This window comes from Myotis nattereri (assembly GCF_964212035.1).
Source record: "Myotis nattereri genome assembly, chromosome: 14".
NCBI classification, from domain to species: Eukaryota; Metazoa; Chordata; class Mammalia; order Chiroptera; family Vespertilionidae; genus Myotis; species Myotis nattereri.
The window spans coordinates 25,724,143-25,739,234 of NC_138089.1; the positions used below are offsets into that span (position 1 = coordinate 25,724,143).

Below are 15,092 nucleotides of genomic sequence, written 5' to 3' on the forward strand. Positions count from 1 at the left end.
GAACTCTCTGATCTTTGGGTGGTTAAGTCTTACTTTACAGATGAAACTGAGTCTGAATGAGGAGACATGGCTTTCCCAAGATCATGGGGGCAGTGGGAAGAAGTTGGGACACACTGCCAGAATGGCTGACCACGGGGAGTCCCCCAAACCCCCAAGACCAAAGGAGGGGCTGGGCTGGCATCTAATGCACACAGATTTACAACGTGAGACATAGCGGGAAGGGTGGACCTTGCCTGAACCCCAGCCCTTCTCCAGAGATAGTGGGTCTGTCCCTTCCTCACAAGGGGCCAAGGTCACCTAAAAGGAAGATATCCAACAAGCCATGTCCATCTGAAAAGTTAGGTATTTCTTAGTCGAAATGTATTGAATGGTACCCCCCACCCCAAGATATGTCTACCTAGAACCTGCTAATAATTTTATTTGGTAAAAGGTCAACAGAAAGCATGGTCGATTGTAAACATCTACTTTTTCAGCAAATCCTCAAAACCATACTATGAGTTAGGTACGTTTATTATCTCAAATCCAGAGAGGTGAAGTTATTTGTCCAACATTACACAGCAAGTGCCTGGCCAGGGTGTGATCTTAGGTTAGTCCAACCACAGAGCCCTAAACCATGACCTTACCGCATGCTGCACACTGAGCTCATTCTCCTCCAGCCTGCAGTCCCCCGACACCCACCACTTTTCAGTAGGAACAGAAAGAGAACTATTGTTGGCAGAGCCCTAGGCTCTGTAGGGTCCTGGAGAAATAAGAGGGCAAAGGTGCCAAAAGCTCTATGGGGGCATCCCTGGGCCTGGTGCCTGGGAGGTGGAGACAGTGCAGGTGGAGGTGCAAGGGCATCTGGGCCGCCTGGGCCGGCGTCAGGTGGAGGCGTCTGAGGAGGGCCTCATCCAGGACCTGCAGTGGGAGAGGATGTCAGCATTCAGCCAGGTCAGTTCCAACCAGCTCTAACCAAAATGGGAGTTGGCCAAGTACTTCCTCCTCCCCTCCATGTCAGTAGTTATTAATTTCCTTTCTACGTGTGCACATGTGAACACTCATGCACGCTCACTATGGCAGGCACTGGCTAGGGGTTCATCAGATCAGTTTTTGCCTGAGCATAGAGCTAAACTACATTTCCCAGCCCCTCTTGCAGTTTGGTGAGGACATGTGATTGAGTTCTAGCCAATGGAATGGGAGTGTTCGTATGTATGCCGTTTCCAGACCTGGCCCATGAAAATCTCCCACATGAACCTGCACTGTCCCCACTTACCTGCTGGCTAGATAGCAACAGCCTGGGTCTGAGTGACTCCTTGGAGCAAAGCCCACCTCTGTCCCATCCCCCATTCATTGGATTTAACATGGAGGGAAACTAATGTGTTAAAGACTGTCTAGTATTTTGGGGCTAGCCTGTTAGAACTGATAGTTACCTAATACACAACCTCCTTTATCCCTTTTACCAAAGAGACTCAAAGAACAGCAGCCGTAGAAGGGCCTTTAGAAATCAGCTAGTTCAGCTTTCTTGGTGAACAGATGGGACAGATGAGGCCCAAGACGGGGGGTGTCACTTGCTCAGGGCCATACAGCAAGACAGGACTACAGTAGCTTTGGAAGCCAAGAGGGACTGCCTCCCAGTGCCCAGCTGCAGAGGTAAGGTCTGGAGATCTGCCCACCCTCGTCCCCCAGCCCACCCCCAGAGGGCAGAAGACAGGTCAGCTTGGGCACCTGTTTTGGGGGCTTGGTGCTCTCCGCTGGCAGTAGGAAGCGTTGGCCCAGGGCAGTGCCCACGCGGGCTGAATACCTGTGGTCCCCGAGCACAGGGCAGAGCTGTAGTACCATGTGTACCTGTAGCTGACTGGGGAACACTAGGAGATAGGAGAGAGACCAGACGGTTAGCAGCTGCTCTCTGTCCTACCCAATATCGTCTGTTCCCATTTCTTCCAGGGAAACACCATCCCCATTCTCAGGTCAGGTGGTTTTCGTGAGGCTGATGCTACTGCCCGGGCCTCCAGAGCAGGGCACATGACCAGGTCACAGCTGTCAATCCACCTGGCCTGTGAGATTCACCCATGAAGAGAGGCAACCCTGAATTCATTGTTGAAGCTACTGAGTATAAAGCATGTTCTTTCCTGCTGGGGTGCTGAACTGGTGCGGTGTAAGCCTGGAGCTGCTGGAACCCTGGCCATCTCCACCTTCACCAGGGGAGAGCCTGTAGGTGAAAGAAGCCAACGTATGGGAGGAAGAAGAAGTGGAGAAACAGCTTCCTGATGACATCCTCTGAGCCTCTGGTCCAGCCAAATTATGTGATCCAATCAATTCTTTTTTGTCTTAAACCAATCTGAACTAGCTTTTGGGAAACTTACAACCAAAAGTACCTTGACAAATACAGAAGTGAGGGGGCTATATGCTAGATATGGTACAAAATGTTTCACATATATAAACTTATTTGTCATGACAACCCTGTAAGTGGGTCATATTATCATCTTGGAAAACCAAAGCTCAAAAAGAAGTGACTTGCCTACCACCATAAACTAGGATTTAAACCCGGGAGCTGTACTCTGCTTCTATGTCTGGTAATAATCTAAAAACCCTCTTGCTATAAACCACCTAGAAATCCCAGGAAGATATAACAACAATCTTTTAAAGACACAACTGGGTATACAGGCAAGTAAGGTCCTCAAGACCAGTGGTTCCCAAACTTATTTGGCCTACCGCCCCCTTTCCAGAAAAAATACTACTCAGCGCCCCCTGGAAATTAATTTTTTAAAAATTTTAATAGCAATTAAACAGAAAGATATATGTATTAATGTTTCTACCTTTTTCGTAAAATATAGTAAAGAAAGGTGTAAATTAGAAACATTGAAGTTTGAAATTATGAAACTATTTATTGAACTCAGAATAGAAAGGTAATACAAAAAAAGTTAAAACAAATGCACCTGTGGCCATCACCGCCCCCCTGGATCGCTGCAGCGCCCACCAGGGGGCGGTAGCGCCCACTTTGGGAATCACTGCTCAAGACCAAAACACAAAAAGGAAAACAAATCCAGAACACACAAGAGCCCACAGTTCACCTATTCTCGGAGTGCTGCCAATCCTGATCTCCAGGGGGTCTGGGTTCAAGTAGCTACCCCAGAGGCCAGGGATGAGCCCTTGCTGCCCCAATGAAAATGGTGGACCAGGAGAAAAAGCCAGCCACCAACGGAGGCAGATGATTACCTTAGGACTGGATAAGAGGAATGAACCATTCCCCTGAAAATTCATAGCCATGAGCCTGTTCTCACACAGGTTTGGGGTTCTATTACTACTCGAATGATCTGTGAACTTGCAACTGAAACTAATATTTACGGAGATCCTAAAGTAGTGATAGTCCTGAGGCATTCAGCAGAAGCAAAGGCAGAACCTCTCCCAAAGGGCCCACATCCAATGAGGCAATAAAGAGTTTCCAGAGTGCAGCAGAGATAAAGAAATAAAAAATATGGAAGAAAAGTTAATAGGGATAGAATGAGAAGGTCAGACATGTCTACGGTATTAGGCATTGATACCACAGAGGCCCAGCTGAACCTAATCCACCAAGTGAGAGAGTCGGTGGGAAACACAACAGAATTAGACCCTCAAGAATTTCAGACAGTGGAATTATAGAAACACAATTGTTTAAAATGATTAAAGACTAAAAAAAAAAAAAAAGAAAGAACAAATAATACAGGTAAAAAAGCATGACATGTTTTTTAAAAGGCCATTTGTATTTATAAAAGAACCAAACGGAACTTCTAGAAGTGAAAAATATAGTCAATGGATAGGTTAAATTTGCAGGTTAGATCCAATTAAAGAAAAATTACTCAACTGGAAGATAGATCTAAAGAAATTACCCAGGCCCTGGCCATGTAGCTCAGTTGGTTAGAGCGTCGTCCCAATCCACCAAGGTTGAGGGTTCAATCCCAATCAATGCACATACAGGAATCAGCCAAAGTGGAACAACAGATGGGTGTTTCTCTCTCTCCCTTCCTTCCTCTCTCTCTCTCAAATCAAAAGTAAAGAAATTACCCAGAGTGCAGCAGAGATAAAGAAACAAAAAAATATGAAAGAAAAGTTCATAGGGAATAGAATGAGAAGGTCAGACATGTCTACGGTATTAGGCATTGAAAAGGAAGAGAATAGAGAGAATGCAAGAGGCACAACATTTAGAAAGAGAACTTTCCAGGACTGATGAAATACATTAATCTTCAGATTCAGGAAGCACAGTGAATCCCAAGCAACATAAATAAAAATAAACCCCCACACCTAGATTTATCATAGGGAAATTACAGAACACTAAAGACAAAGAGAAGATCCTGAGATCAATAAGAGAAAAAGTTGATGAGCTACAAAGGAATGATCATTAGATTGACAATGGAAGACAAGCTGGGCCTGGTCACATATACCTTTGGGGTCCATCAGATGCTCCCCAGGCTGCTCCTAACACTACCACCTTCCACCCCTCCCTCACCTCCCCAGCCAAATGCAGTTCTAAAATCTGGCTGGCTGGGGCTCTAGACCCACCTGTTACTGGTTGCAGCTGGACCAGAGCACAGCCAGGGCCTGTGGCCACCACACGGAAGTGGCTTAGGGTCCTCTTGACACCTTCCAGGATGTCCTTTCGGGACGGGGACTTCACTGGAACTACCTGTGGTATCAACCCCCGAGAATGAACAAGTTCACACACACCCAGGAGCTATACCTAAACCCACCCTGCTACTCAGGACAGGAAGTATAGGCAGTGGTCACGTGCCTGTTTTGGGAGACAGGAGAGCCAGCTACCTGAAGTCCATACCCTTAACTCCCCTGTAAGAGTAATATGTCTGGAGAGTCTCCTCCTCTTCCCCACCCAGAGCCTGACTCACTGAACCAACGCCATCAACGTATTCCAGTTTCAGAGCTGCTTGGATCTTCCCCTCAGAAGTAGCGGGGATCCCATCAGTGACAGCCCTGGGAAGAGGCAGGAGGCGGTCACAGAGCGGCGTGGCGGGACCTCCCCACGGCCGCGGGGCCTCCCAGCACCTCTCACCAGTAGGTGGCCGTGGGTCTCTGGGCTCTTCGTGAGCAGGCGAAGAACTTCTGGAGGCGGCTTGCTGTCTGGGGACAAGTGGAGAGGAGCACAAGCCCAGAGGCCTCCCTGACGGAAGGGGACAGACAAGTCATGAGAGTTAAAGTCCCTTGGGCTCACTCACAAAAAAAGGAGACACACTGACCTGTTTAGGCCAAACAGTAATACCAGATTACAACCCAGACCTCCTCCTGAGAAACAGGGCTCCCTGGTGCTTGAGAAGGCTATGCAGCTCAATGTGTGTCTCACTCCGCCTTGGATCCCAGGAGCTCAGAGTTAAGTGTCACAACAATTACCACCAATTGCGGAGTGTCCACCATGTGCCAAGCCCTACACTACTAACTTTATATATATATTATCTCTGAAATAATTAAATTCCCCACACACAAGCCAAGGAGTTTGTGATTTCTTCTCAAGTACCATCTCTAATTGATGGCAGTCAGACGAAAGAATACCGACGATCAGTTCATGGCAATGCCTGCCCATGAGTATGGACTTGGAAAAGTGTCTGCATACTGAACATGGCTCTCACTAGTATTAGCTCTACGTAATGATTAAGGAAACTGAGGCTCAGTGAGGTTTCATGCTTTGCCTAAGATGCCAGTTTGTGCTTGAGGATTTGAACCCAGATCGGTCTGCTCCCTCCTGCACCTTGTATTCTATCTCTATGATCCCAAACCAGCCATGGAAACGCCTCGGCTTCTTTCCAAGCAACTGTTCCCTAACCCTAGATGGATGCCTATCCTACCGTCCAATCACCCCCACCACTTACTTCCCAGATGCTCGGACAACCTGGAGCTCCTGCTCCCCAAGCCCCAGGGACTGGCTCAGCTCTGGCAGCACTGAGAACAATGTCAGCTCTCCTGGTTTTCCTGGGAAAAAAAGAAAGAAACAATACAAGTTGCACCAGAGGCAACTCTATCCCATCATCCCCTTCTCTTCACTATTCCCTCCTTAGAGACATCAAACCCCCTTTCAGTGCATCTCCTTCCCCTGCTCATACCTGTCACTGGGAGACCCTGCGGCTTGTTCAGCGTCACTAGTGGTCCTAAGACAGACATACAGGAACATCATTGACAGAAAAAGCAGCAGTTAGAGTTTACAAAGCACTTTCTCAATTCATCTTTTTTTATTTTTATTATTGACACTGTTACTGATGTCCCATTTTTCCACTCCCTTTGCCCCCCTCCACCCAGCACCGACCCCCCTTCCCTCTGCCTCAATTCATCTTATCATGAGGCCCCACCACAACTCTCAGACATGTTATCAAACACACCCTAAACTAAACTTCTTCCTGTCCCTCACGTATGGGAAGCTCCTGCCACCTCAGGGCCTTTGCATTTGCTGTTTCTTCTGTCCCAGATTTTCATGTCTGTCTCCTTCATATCATCCTGGCTCAGATGTCACCAGCAGAGAGGCCTAATTCTGCAATCTAATGTCGGCCCCACTCCTACAGTCCCTCACCATCATACCACTGTTTTATTCATAGCACTGATCAGTAGTAACTACCTTGTTCATTTGTTTAATCCATTTCTCCCACTAAAATATTGGCTCGCTGAGTGCAGGAGCCATATTTCTCTTGTATAGCCATGCCTGGTGTCTAGAACATAGCCTATGCTCAATAAATAGTTAAGAGAAGCATTAAATAGCTGAATGAAGACTGCGGCTCATTGTTACTTTCCCAGAACCACACAGCAAGCTGATTACAGGGCCTCGATCCGACTCCAGCGCCTGTGTTCTGTCCATCAATAAGCAATTTATTACAGCAATTCCCATTCTGAAGTGCCTAATGTGTTTAACACTCTCTAGCTCTTCCCACCTTCCCACCCCATACCCCATAATGCCCAGGCTCAGAGAGATTATGTGGCTCATTCCTGCCCATGACTCTTATACAGCGGTTCTCAACCTGTGGGTCGCGACCCCTTTGGCAGTCAAACGACCCTTTCACAGGGGTCGCCTAAAACCATCCTGCATATCAGATATTGACATTACGATTCATAACAGTAGCAACATTACAGTTATGAAGTAGCAACGAAAATAATTTTATGGTTGGGTCATAACATGAGGAACTGTATTTAAAGGGCCCGAAGGTTGAGAACCACTGCTCTAATAGGCTTGGACCCCAAAGGCTTTTAATGGGGAGCCCATCCAGTTGGCCAGAAGGCTGGGGGCAGCACGCTCCCCTCCCGGCCTCTGTGCAGCTGTCTCGCTCACGCTCACCTTTCTGGTCCACCACAGATGCCTTCAGCACATCGACCAGCTCCTCCCGACTGAGGTTCTCTGGCTGCAGCAGTCCTGGGAAGGACTGGTTTCCCAGGGACCCTGATCGCTTGCTGGAGCCTCGAGGTTGCAGCTGACGCCTGGAAAAGGTGGAGTAAGCCACAGGGGAGTGTGTTTACCGAGGTGCCGCCCATTCTTAAATCCTAAATCCTAACAAACGCCTCAGAATGCCTGGGCGGAGGTCTCCGAAAATTCAGGTTCGACTGGCCCCATTTTACAGAGGAGAAGACTGAGGCTCAGAGAGGACTAGTGACGAATGTGCCATCACACAGCAGAACCACATTGGAACCCATAGCTTCCTAACTCCAGATCCCGCACGCACCTTCCCCTAGCCCCACCCTCCCACCCCCACGGAAGTGTGTATGGGGGTGTGTGCAATCACCGGGCCTCGGTGCCAAAGCCTGCGACCTTGCGAGCTGAGCTGACCCCAGGCCCCCGCCACCAGCCACCCCAGACCTGGCCCAACACCCCGTAGCCACCCATTTCCCCTGAGAAATCAGTGCGCATGTGTCCAGAGGGCAGCCCACGCCCCACGCTAGCCCACAGCACGCTGATTGGTCAGATCAACTGTCAATCGGAAAAGCCAGAAGGCGGGGCTTGAGAGCGGTGAGAAGGCGGAAGTTCGCCTTCGCCTGGAAGGAAGTGCTTCTCGGGAGCCGGAGGCACAGAGTAGAGAAGGGGTTTGTCAGGGTCGCAGAGCCTCTCTACGACAAAACGGGCCAAAGGTTGACGGAAAGAGGCCGCAAGCTAACCTGGCTAGGTAAGGGAAGCCTGCACGGCCGCCTTGCAAACTCAGAGGCCTATAGGAACCACAAAGGATGGTCTGAAATTAAAACGTTGGGAACTGAAAGCAGTTTACGGTGGGTAGTCATGTTCTAGGCCAGTATCTTACCTGGAAAAGGCCCATCTTTATCATAACGGAGACTGTCTGTTGTCCCTTTGCACCTGTGATACATATCGTTGGAATGTCAAATTTTCCAGACCCCTCAAAGCACGGGCACCAGTCTGCAGAGACCACAGATTGCCTTGTTGTTATTGAGTTAGTTTGTTGACTGTTAACTCTCCTGCACCCACCTAAGTAAAAAGTGTGTCTATCATCTTACTTTTTATCCGATCCCAGAGTTTCCCCTCCCCCCTCCGCCCCACTTTGCTTTCTCCCACCTCCCTAAAGTATCACCAATGGGTTTCATGTAACCCATTTGATTGTAATGTATAAAACAAGGTGCAGCCCTAGCGGGTTTGGCTCAGTGGATAGAGCATCTGCCTGCGGACTAGAGGGTCCCAGGTTCCATTCCGGCCAAGGGCATATGCCCAGGTTTCGGGCTCGATCCCCCCCCCCCCCCCAAGTAGGGTGCGTGCAGGAGAGAGCCAATCAATGATTCTCATCATTGATGTTTCTATCTCTCTATCTCTCCCTTCCTCTCAGAAATCAATAAAAATATATATATTAACACACACACACACACACACACACACACACACAGTGCATAACTGCCATTCTCCAGAGCATTATCTCAATCCATTGAGATTTTGTTTCCCGGCATTTGTCGACAGTTTGGCTCAAATAAACCCACAAAAATTCTTCACGGGTTTGAATATTTCTTAATGTTGACAGGGAACCTGAGACACAGAGCAGAGAAGAAATTCATCAGGGTCAGAGAGGCTATCTCAGGACAAAACTGAACGAAAGTTAAGGTTTTCTAATTACCATTTTAATTCTAGAAGTCTTCTGATTTCAAAAAGCCACTGTCTTAAGGCGAGTTGGGGGTAGGGGTGAGGGGAATCCAGTAAACTGCTTGGAAGAACAGCCTGGTGCACAAACCAAAAGGAGAGAAAGTCCAGAGGCAGGGGATTCACTAAAGCATTATTTATCAAAGCAAAAACAAAACAAGCCTCAAAACTGGAAACATAAATTGTCCTGTGATTAGCTCTGTATGGGAAATAAATCTAATACATTACTTACTCAACATTTAAAAAAAATATTTTTTTATTGATTTCAGAAGGGAAGGGAGAGCGAGAGAGATAGAAACATCAAAAATGAGAATCACAGATTGGCTGCCTCCTGCACGCCCCGCACTGGGGATCGAGCCCACAACCCGGACATGTGCCCTTGACCAGAATCTAACCCAGAACCCTTCAGTCTGTAGGCCAACACTATCCACTGAGCCAAACTGGCTAGGCCTTTTCAACATCTTTTTCATGCTAACTCTATTCCAGGCCCTGGCAACTGGGGAACACAGATCAGCAAGACCCAGGCACTACTCACAGGAAGTTCAACCAAGTGGATACAGTTCAAATCACAGCATCACAACACACCTTGATAAACCCTGTGCAGATTTAGCGAGGAGTGAGGAACCAGGTGAAATCAGAAAAGGTGTCCAAGCCTGGGTTATGATTGGCAGGTGTGAAGAACTTATAGAAATTCACCAGGAAGCAGAAGTAGGGAACAACAAGAGAAATGAACTAAGTAAAAAACAAACAAAATGGATTCTTTTCTGTAGTTACAACTATGGAAAAGTCACATGCAACCTGTGTGTTGTTTTATTTATTTACTAAGAGCACTATAACTTTTAATTCATTGTTTGCATTAACAAAAGACTTCAAATTAAACCTAAATCCATCAACAGAGGGATGGCTAAGTCAATTGTAGCACATCCAGACCGTGCAGCCATTAAGGAATGTATAGGTCTATATGTGCTGGTATGACTCAATCTCCAGAGAATATTAAGTAAAAAGAACAAAGTGAAGGGCAGTGTGACTAGAATATGCATGCACTGTGTGTGTGCGTGTGTGTGTGTGTGTGTGTGTGTGTGTATATATATATATATAGTCATGTTCCACATAATGACATTTCAGTCAACTACGGACCACATGTGATGGTGGTCACATAAAATTATAATAGAGCCCTGGCCAGTGTTGCTCATTGGTTAGGCTTCCTCCTATGCACAAAAGGGTCGTTGGTTCTATTTAGGTCAGGCACATGCCTGGGTTGCAGGCTCAATCCCTGGTAGGAGGTGTTCCCACCTGATTGATGTTTCACTCTCACATCAGTGTTTCTCTTTTTCTCCCTCTCCCTGTATCTCTAAAAAGTTTTAAAAATATCTTTAAAAAAAAACCTCTCACATCGATGTTTCTCTCCCTCTAAAAAAATCATTTAAAATATTTTTACAAAAGATTATAATGGAGTTGAAATATTACTATCACCTAGTGAGGTTGAAGCTGTTACACTGTCATAGCACAATGCTTAACTCACATGTTTGTGGTGATACTGGTGTAGACAAACCTTTCATAGAAAAGTATAGTGTATACAATTCTGTACAGTATATAATACTTAAAAATAGTAATAAATAGCTATGGGACTGGTTTATGTATTCACTATACTATATTTTTATCATTACTTTAGAGTGTACTCTTTCTACTCATTAAAAAAAAAGTTTGCCATAAAGCAGTATGCCATGTTATACTCGCAGCAGGATCATACATCTCATACTTACTGCATCAGTGAATTACATAATTTTCTTTTGTGCTTGATTTAATCTCATGTTGTTTTGTACAGTAACATGCTCTACAGCAGTGGTTCTCAACCTTCCTAATGCCGCGACCCTTTAATACAGTTCCTAATGTTGTGGTGACCCCCAATTTCATTGTTACAAATTGAACATAATTAAAGCATAGTGATTAATCACAAAAACAATATGTAATTATATATGTGTTTTCCAATGGTCTTAAGCGACCCCTGTGAAAGGGTCTTTCGACCCCCCAAAGGGGTCGCAACCCACAGGTTGAGAACCGCTGCTCTACAGGATTGTTGCCTAGGTGTGTAGCAGGCCAACCATTTAGGTTTGTGTAAGTGCACTCTATAATGTTCACACAACAATGAAATTGTCTAACGCTGCATTCCCCAGAACTATCCCCATCATTATGGGGTGCATGACTGTATATGTGTGTGCAATTTATGTATATTTGTTTTATTTATATACTCCTGGATTTCTGAAAGTGATAGGGAGAAGGGCATATAATAAGAATAGGACCACAGTTGTTTAATGATTATTCACTTTACTAACTATAGGTAAGAGGTTTAAACATTTTTTAAAGTATGTTTTTATTGATTTGAGAGAGAGGAAGGGAGAGGGAGAAAGAGAGAGAAACATCCATGCAACACTGATTGGCTGCTCTAGCACGCCCCCTGCTGGGGATCGAGCCTATAACCCCGGGTGTGTGCCCCGACTGAGAATTGGACTTCTTGGTGCATGGGTCATGCTCTACCACAGAGCCACACCTGCTGGTCGGGCTATAACAGGTTTTCTTACAGACCCTGGGAAACTGGAGAATCTGATGCAAGAAGAAAAACAAGGCTGTAAAAAGATACAATGCCTTGGAGCCTGGATAGGTCCATTACTCAAAAAATTCAAGGACAGGAAACACTTTGATTTGGTTGCTGTGCCTGGACCTTGACCCCCTCCGGGAATTCGCCTGAGGAATGCTGACCATTCTCCAGTCCCAGGAACAGGCTGAACTGGTTTTTAACAGTAAATTAACTACCTTGTTATCGGACTTCAAGATCCTGGAAGGAGACACAGGGACCATGGACCCTGCAGCCCTTATCCTGTCCCCCTTCCCCTTTGCACATAGCCCATCTTTCTTATCCATATATTGTCAGCCAACTAGTAGATGTTAGAGCAGAATTTTCAGGATGACCTGCTGCTCTCTCCATAGTGCTGGCATAATTGGATTAATGCTCATGTAATTCAACCTTGTCAATGCTTAATTTGGCTCAAGTAGTGACAGGTAGCCCCGGACCTGTTTTGTGTCCGGTTTCAAAAGGACACACAAAAACAAGATGGTGGTTACTTCCTGAGAAGGAATCATAGGTGAGAAGATGAATAAATATGTTTTCCCTTAGGAGCTGCTTAAATCTTTTATCTCATTGATATATTTCATTTATATATACACACATACCTAGTATAAATATCTAAATCAAGCATAAAAGACTAAAATTCATAAAATTTTTAAAATAATAAAAAATTTCAGACTCTGCTTCCGGTCGCTGCGTCGGCCAGGCGGGGGAGGTGAGCTAGCTCAAATAAAGGACCCTCTGCTTTTGCATCGGGAAAAAAAAAAAATTCAAAACTAAAATTTGATAGAACTAAATTTTTAAAAGACGGTATGATTCTATTTACGTGACATTTTAGAACAGGCAAACTATTTTGGCAGAAAACCAAGTGGATGCCAAGGGCTTGGGGTGGGTGGGGGAATAGGATTGACTAGAAAGGAGCCTAAAGGAGCTTTTTGGCATGCTGGAAGTGGTGGCTACATACTGAATCAATTTGCCCAAAGTTAATTGAACTATTAGTATATACCTTAAAAGGGTAAATTTTATTATATGTAAGTTATACCTCAAGGACTTTTTCTAATTCAAATATTTAAATAGCCAGTTCTTTAGATGTGGGCAAATATAGACAGGACTGGCAAGAACTTTGGCAATAATGCAAGTGGTGTGGTTTTATCTTGTTTGGGACTTGGATATTACTGTGCTTTGTCATAGGTCCCATGGTATTTTTTTATTTATTACTAGAGGCCCAATGCACAAATTCATGCACAGGTGTGGTCTGCCAGACAGCCCCGATTAGGGTGATCTGGCTAGGCAGACCTGGGTAAGGGCTACAGGGGGTTGGCGGGACAGCCCTGCCTCTGGCCCGCGCTCGTGGAGGGGCCCTGGGCGGTTGGTGGTCCAGGCCCGCCCTCTGGTCAAACTCAGGTCGAGAGGACAACTTGCATATTACCTTTTTATTATATAGGATTGATTTCAGAGAGGAAGGGAGAGGGAGTGAGAGAGATAGAAACATCAATGACGAGAGAGAATATTGATCGGCTGCCTCCTGCACTCCACCTATTGGGGACTTGAGCCCACAATTTGGGCATGTGCCCTTGACTGGAATTAAACCCGGGACCCTTCAATCCACAGGCCAACGCTCTATCCACTGAGCCAAACTGGCTAGGGCAAGTCCCATGGTATTTTAAATTTTTATTTATTGGTTATATAGAAAGAGAGGAAAGGAGAGAGAGAGAAACATCAATTTGTTGTTCCACTTATTTATGCATTCATAGATTGATTCTTGTATGTGCCCTGACTGGGGATCGAACCCCCAACCATGGTGTATGGGGATGATGCTCTAACCAACTGAGCTACCCAGTCAGGGTAGGCCCCACGGTATTTTAGGATCCTTCTTTGGAAAGGCCGCCTGTGCCAGCTTGAGCAAGATGGAAAGACTAAGGCTGAGTCGCCGGGACGCAGCCTACTCTAACTGCAGCGGACCTCCTCCACTGGCCCCGAGGGGACCATGCCTCTACTTGGACTGGCTGCTGGCCCTGTTGAGACTTGAGCTCCCACATTCTTTCAAATTTTCCCTCCACGTGCCCCAGACTCATCAAGGCCTGTCTTCTCCTATTCACTGCCCACTGCTGGTGTGACTCCATTAATCTCCACGCTCCTTGAAGAAAAGGAAGACCTAAGTTTTCCTGGGCTGGGAGGGCTCAGTGTCAAGAGTCAGTCACTCAATGCTCCTTTGTGAAGCTCTGAATCTCAGAAGGAGGGGGAGTGGAGACAGAGTCCAAGCCTCTTCCACCCCCAGCCCAACTCGGTGTATGACTGACTTTACAGCAGGAACAGGTAGGCTGCAGACTCAGCCAAGGGTGACCAGAAACAGCTTCTGTGCTAATACAAACAATGTGCCTCCATGTGAGAAGGCCCACCCCATGGAGCCAGGATGGCACTGAGCCAAGCCCCCCGGCCATAACTGCAAAAAGAGCAGGAAAGCCCAGAAGAGAAAGTGTTCTGCTGGCTCTGGCAGCTCCTCCCACACATGCTGCAGGGTATGGGTCAGCTGCCAGCATTAACTCTCCAACTCTAGCTGTGGTAACCCAGGCCTTTGTCTTTGTTCTTTTTTTTTTTTTTAAATATATTTTATTGATTTTTTACAGAGAGATAGAGAGTTAGAAACATCGATGAGAGAGAAACATCGATCAGCTGCCTCCTGCACATCTCCTACTGGGGATATGCCCGCAACCCAGGTACATGCCCTTGACCGGAATCGAACCTGGGACCCTTCAGTCCGCAGGCCGACGCTCTATCCACTGAGCCAAACCGGTTTCGGCTGTCTTTGTTCTTAATAAACCCAAATAGACTTTAAGTAAGGGTCAGGAAGGACACTTTGTTGACTCTGAGAGTTACAGACTAAAGCATGGTCACCTGCAAACATTTTTTGCTTGTTTTGTTTGACTTGTCCTATGTTGAAAAATGCCAGCTCACACTGATGAGAAATTAATATTCTTTGTGGCTACCTAACAGCTTGTTTTGAAATCCTGAGGCTGAAAGTTCTGAATTGTCTGCCAAGCTAGGGAAGGCATTGATTGAGAGCCGTGTTACAGCTTGGTTAGTGCTTTACCACCTAAACACTTAAAAGGTTGTAATAAAATTCAACAGTGAGAAGTTAGAAGAGTGCTTTAATCCCACCCTGCCAATCAAAACCTTTCTGATAGGCAAATTTCTTTTGTAAATTATTACTTAGTGTATGGATTATATGGTTTGCTCAAGTCTCTGATTCAGCAGACATTTTTGGCAGAAAAAGTGCTGTTTCCTGTAACCCCATATGTTGGAGACTGGTTTGACAATAGATTCCTCTTTTCCTTTAGACCTGTCCAACCTTCCAGATAGAACTCCACCCTCATCTCCAAAGAACACAGGCAAAGATGT

General features: G+C 46.1%; 1 protein-coding gene across 3 annotated transcripts; it reads right to left on the reverse strand.

Moving 5' to 3' along the window:
• Nucleotides 1-401: 401 nt before the first annotated feature.
• Nucleotides 402-7,846, reverse strand: RPUSD3 (RNA pseudouridine synthase D3; the record flags this gene model as incomplete). Of its 3 annotated transcripts, XM_081105722.1 has the most annotated exons (9): nucleotides 402-897; nucleotides 1,705-1,844; nucleotides 4,516-4,639; nucleotides 4,857-4,941; nucleotides 5,021-5,128; nucleotides 5,832-5,931; nucleotides 6,063-6,107; nucleotides 7,280-7,419; nucleotides 7,722-7,846. In XM_081105722.1, 9 exons carry the CDS (start codon nucleotides 7,844-7,846, stop codon nucleotides 706-708), a joined length of 1,059 nt encoding a protein of 352 aa, XP_080961848.1. In that variant the 3' UTR covers nucleotides 402-705. The 3 variants fall into 3 exon arrangements, with proteins under 3 accessions (XP_080961848.1, XP_080961847.1, XP_080961849.1); XM_081105721.1 differs by having other exon boundaries at nucleotides 494-897; nucleotides 4,857-5,124; nucleotides 7,722-7,823; XM_081105723.1 differs by lacking the exon at nucleotides 7,722-7,846 and having other exon boundaries at nucleotides 494-897; nucleotides 5,021-5,124; nucleotides 7,280-7,523.
• Nucleotides 7,847-15,092: the final 7,246 nt, after the last annotated feature.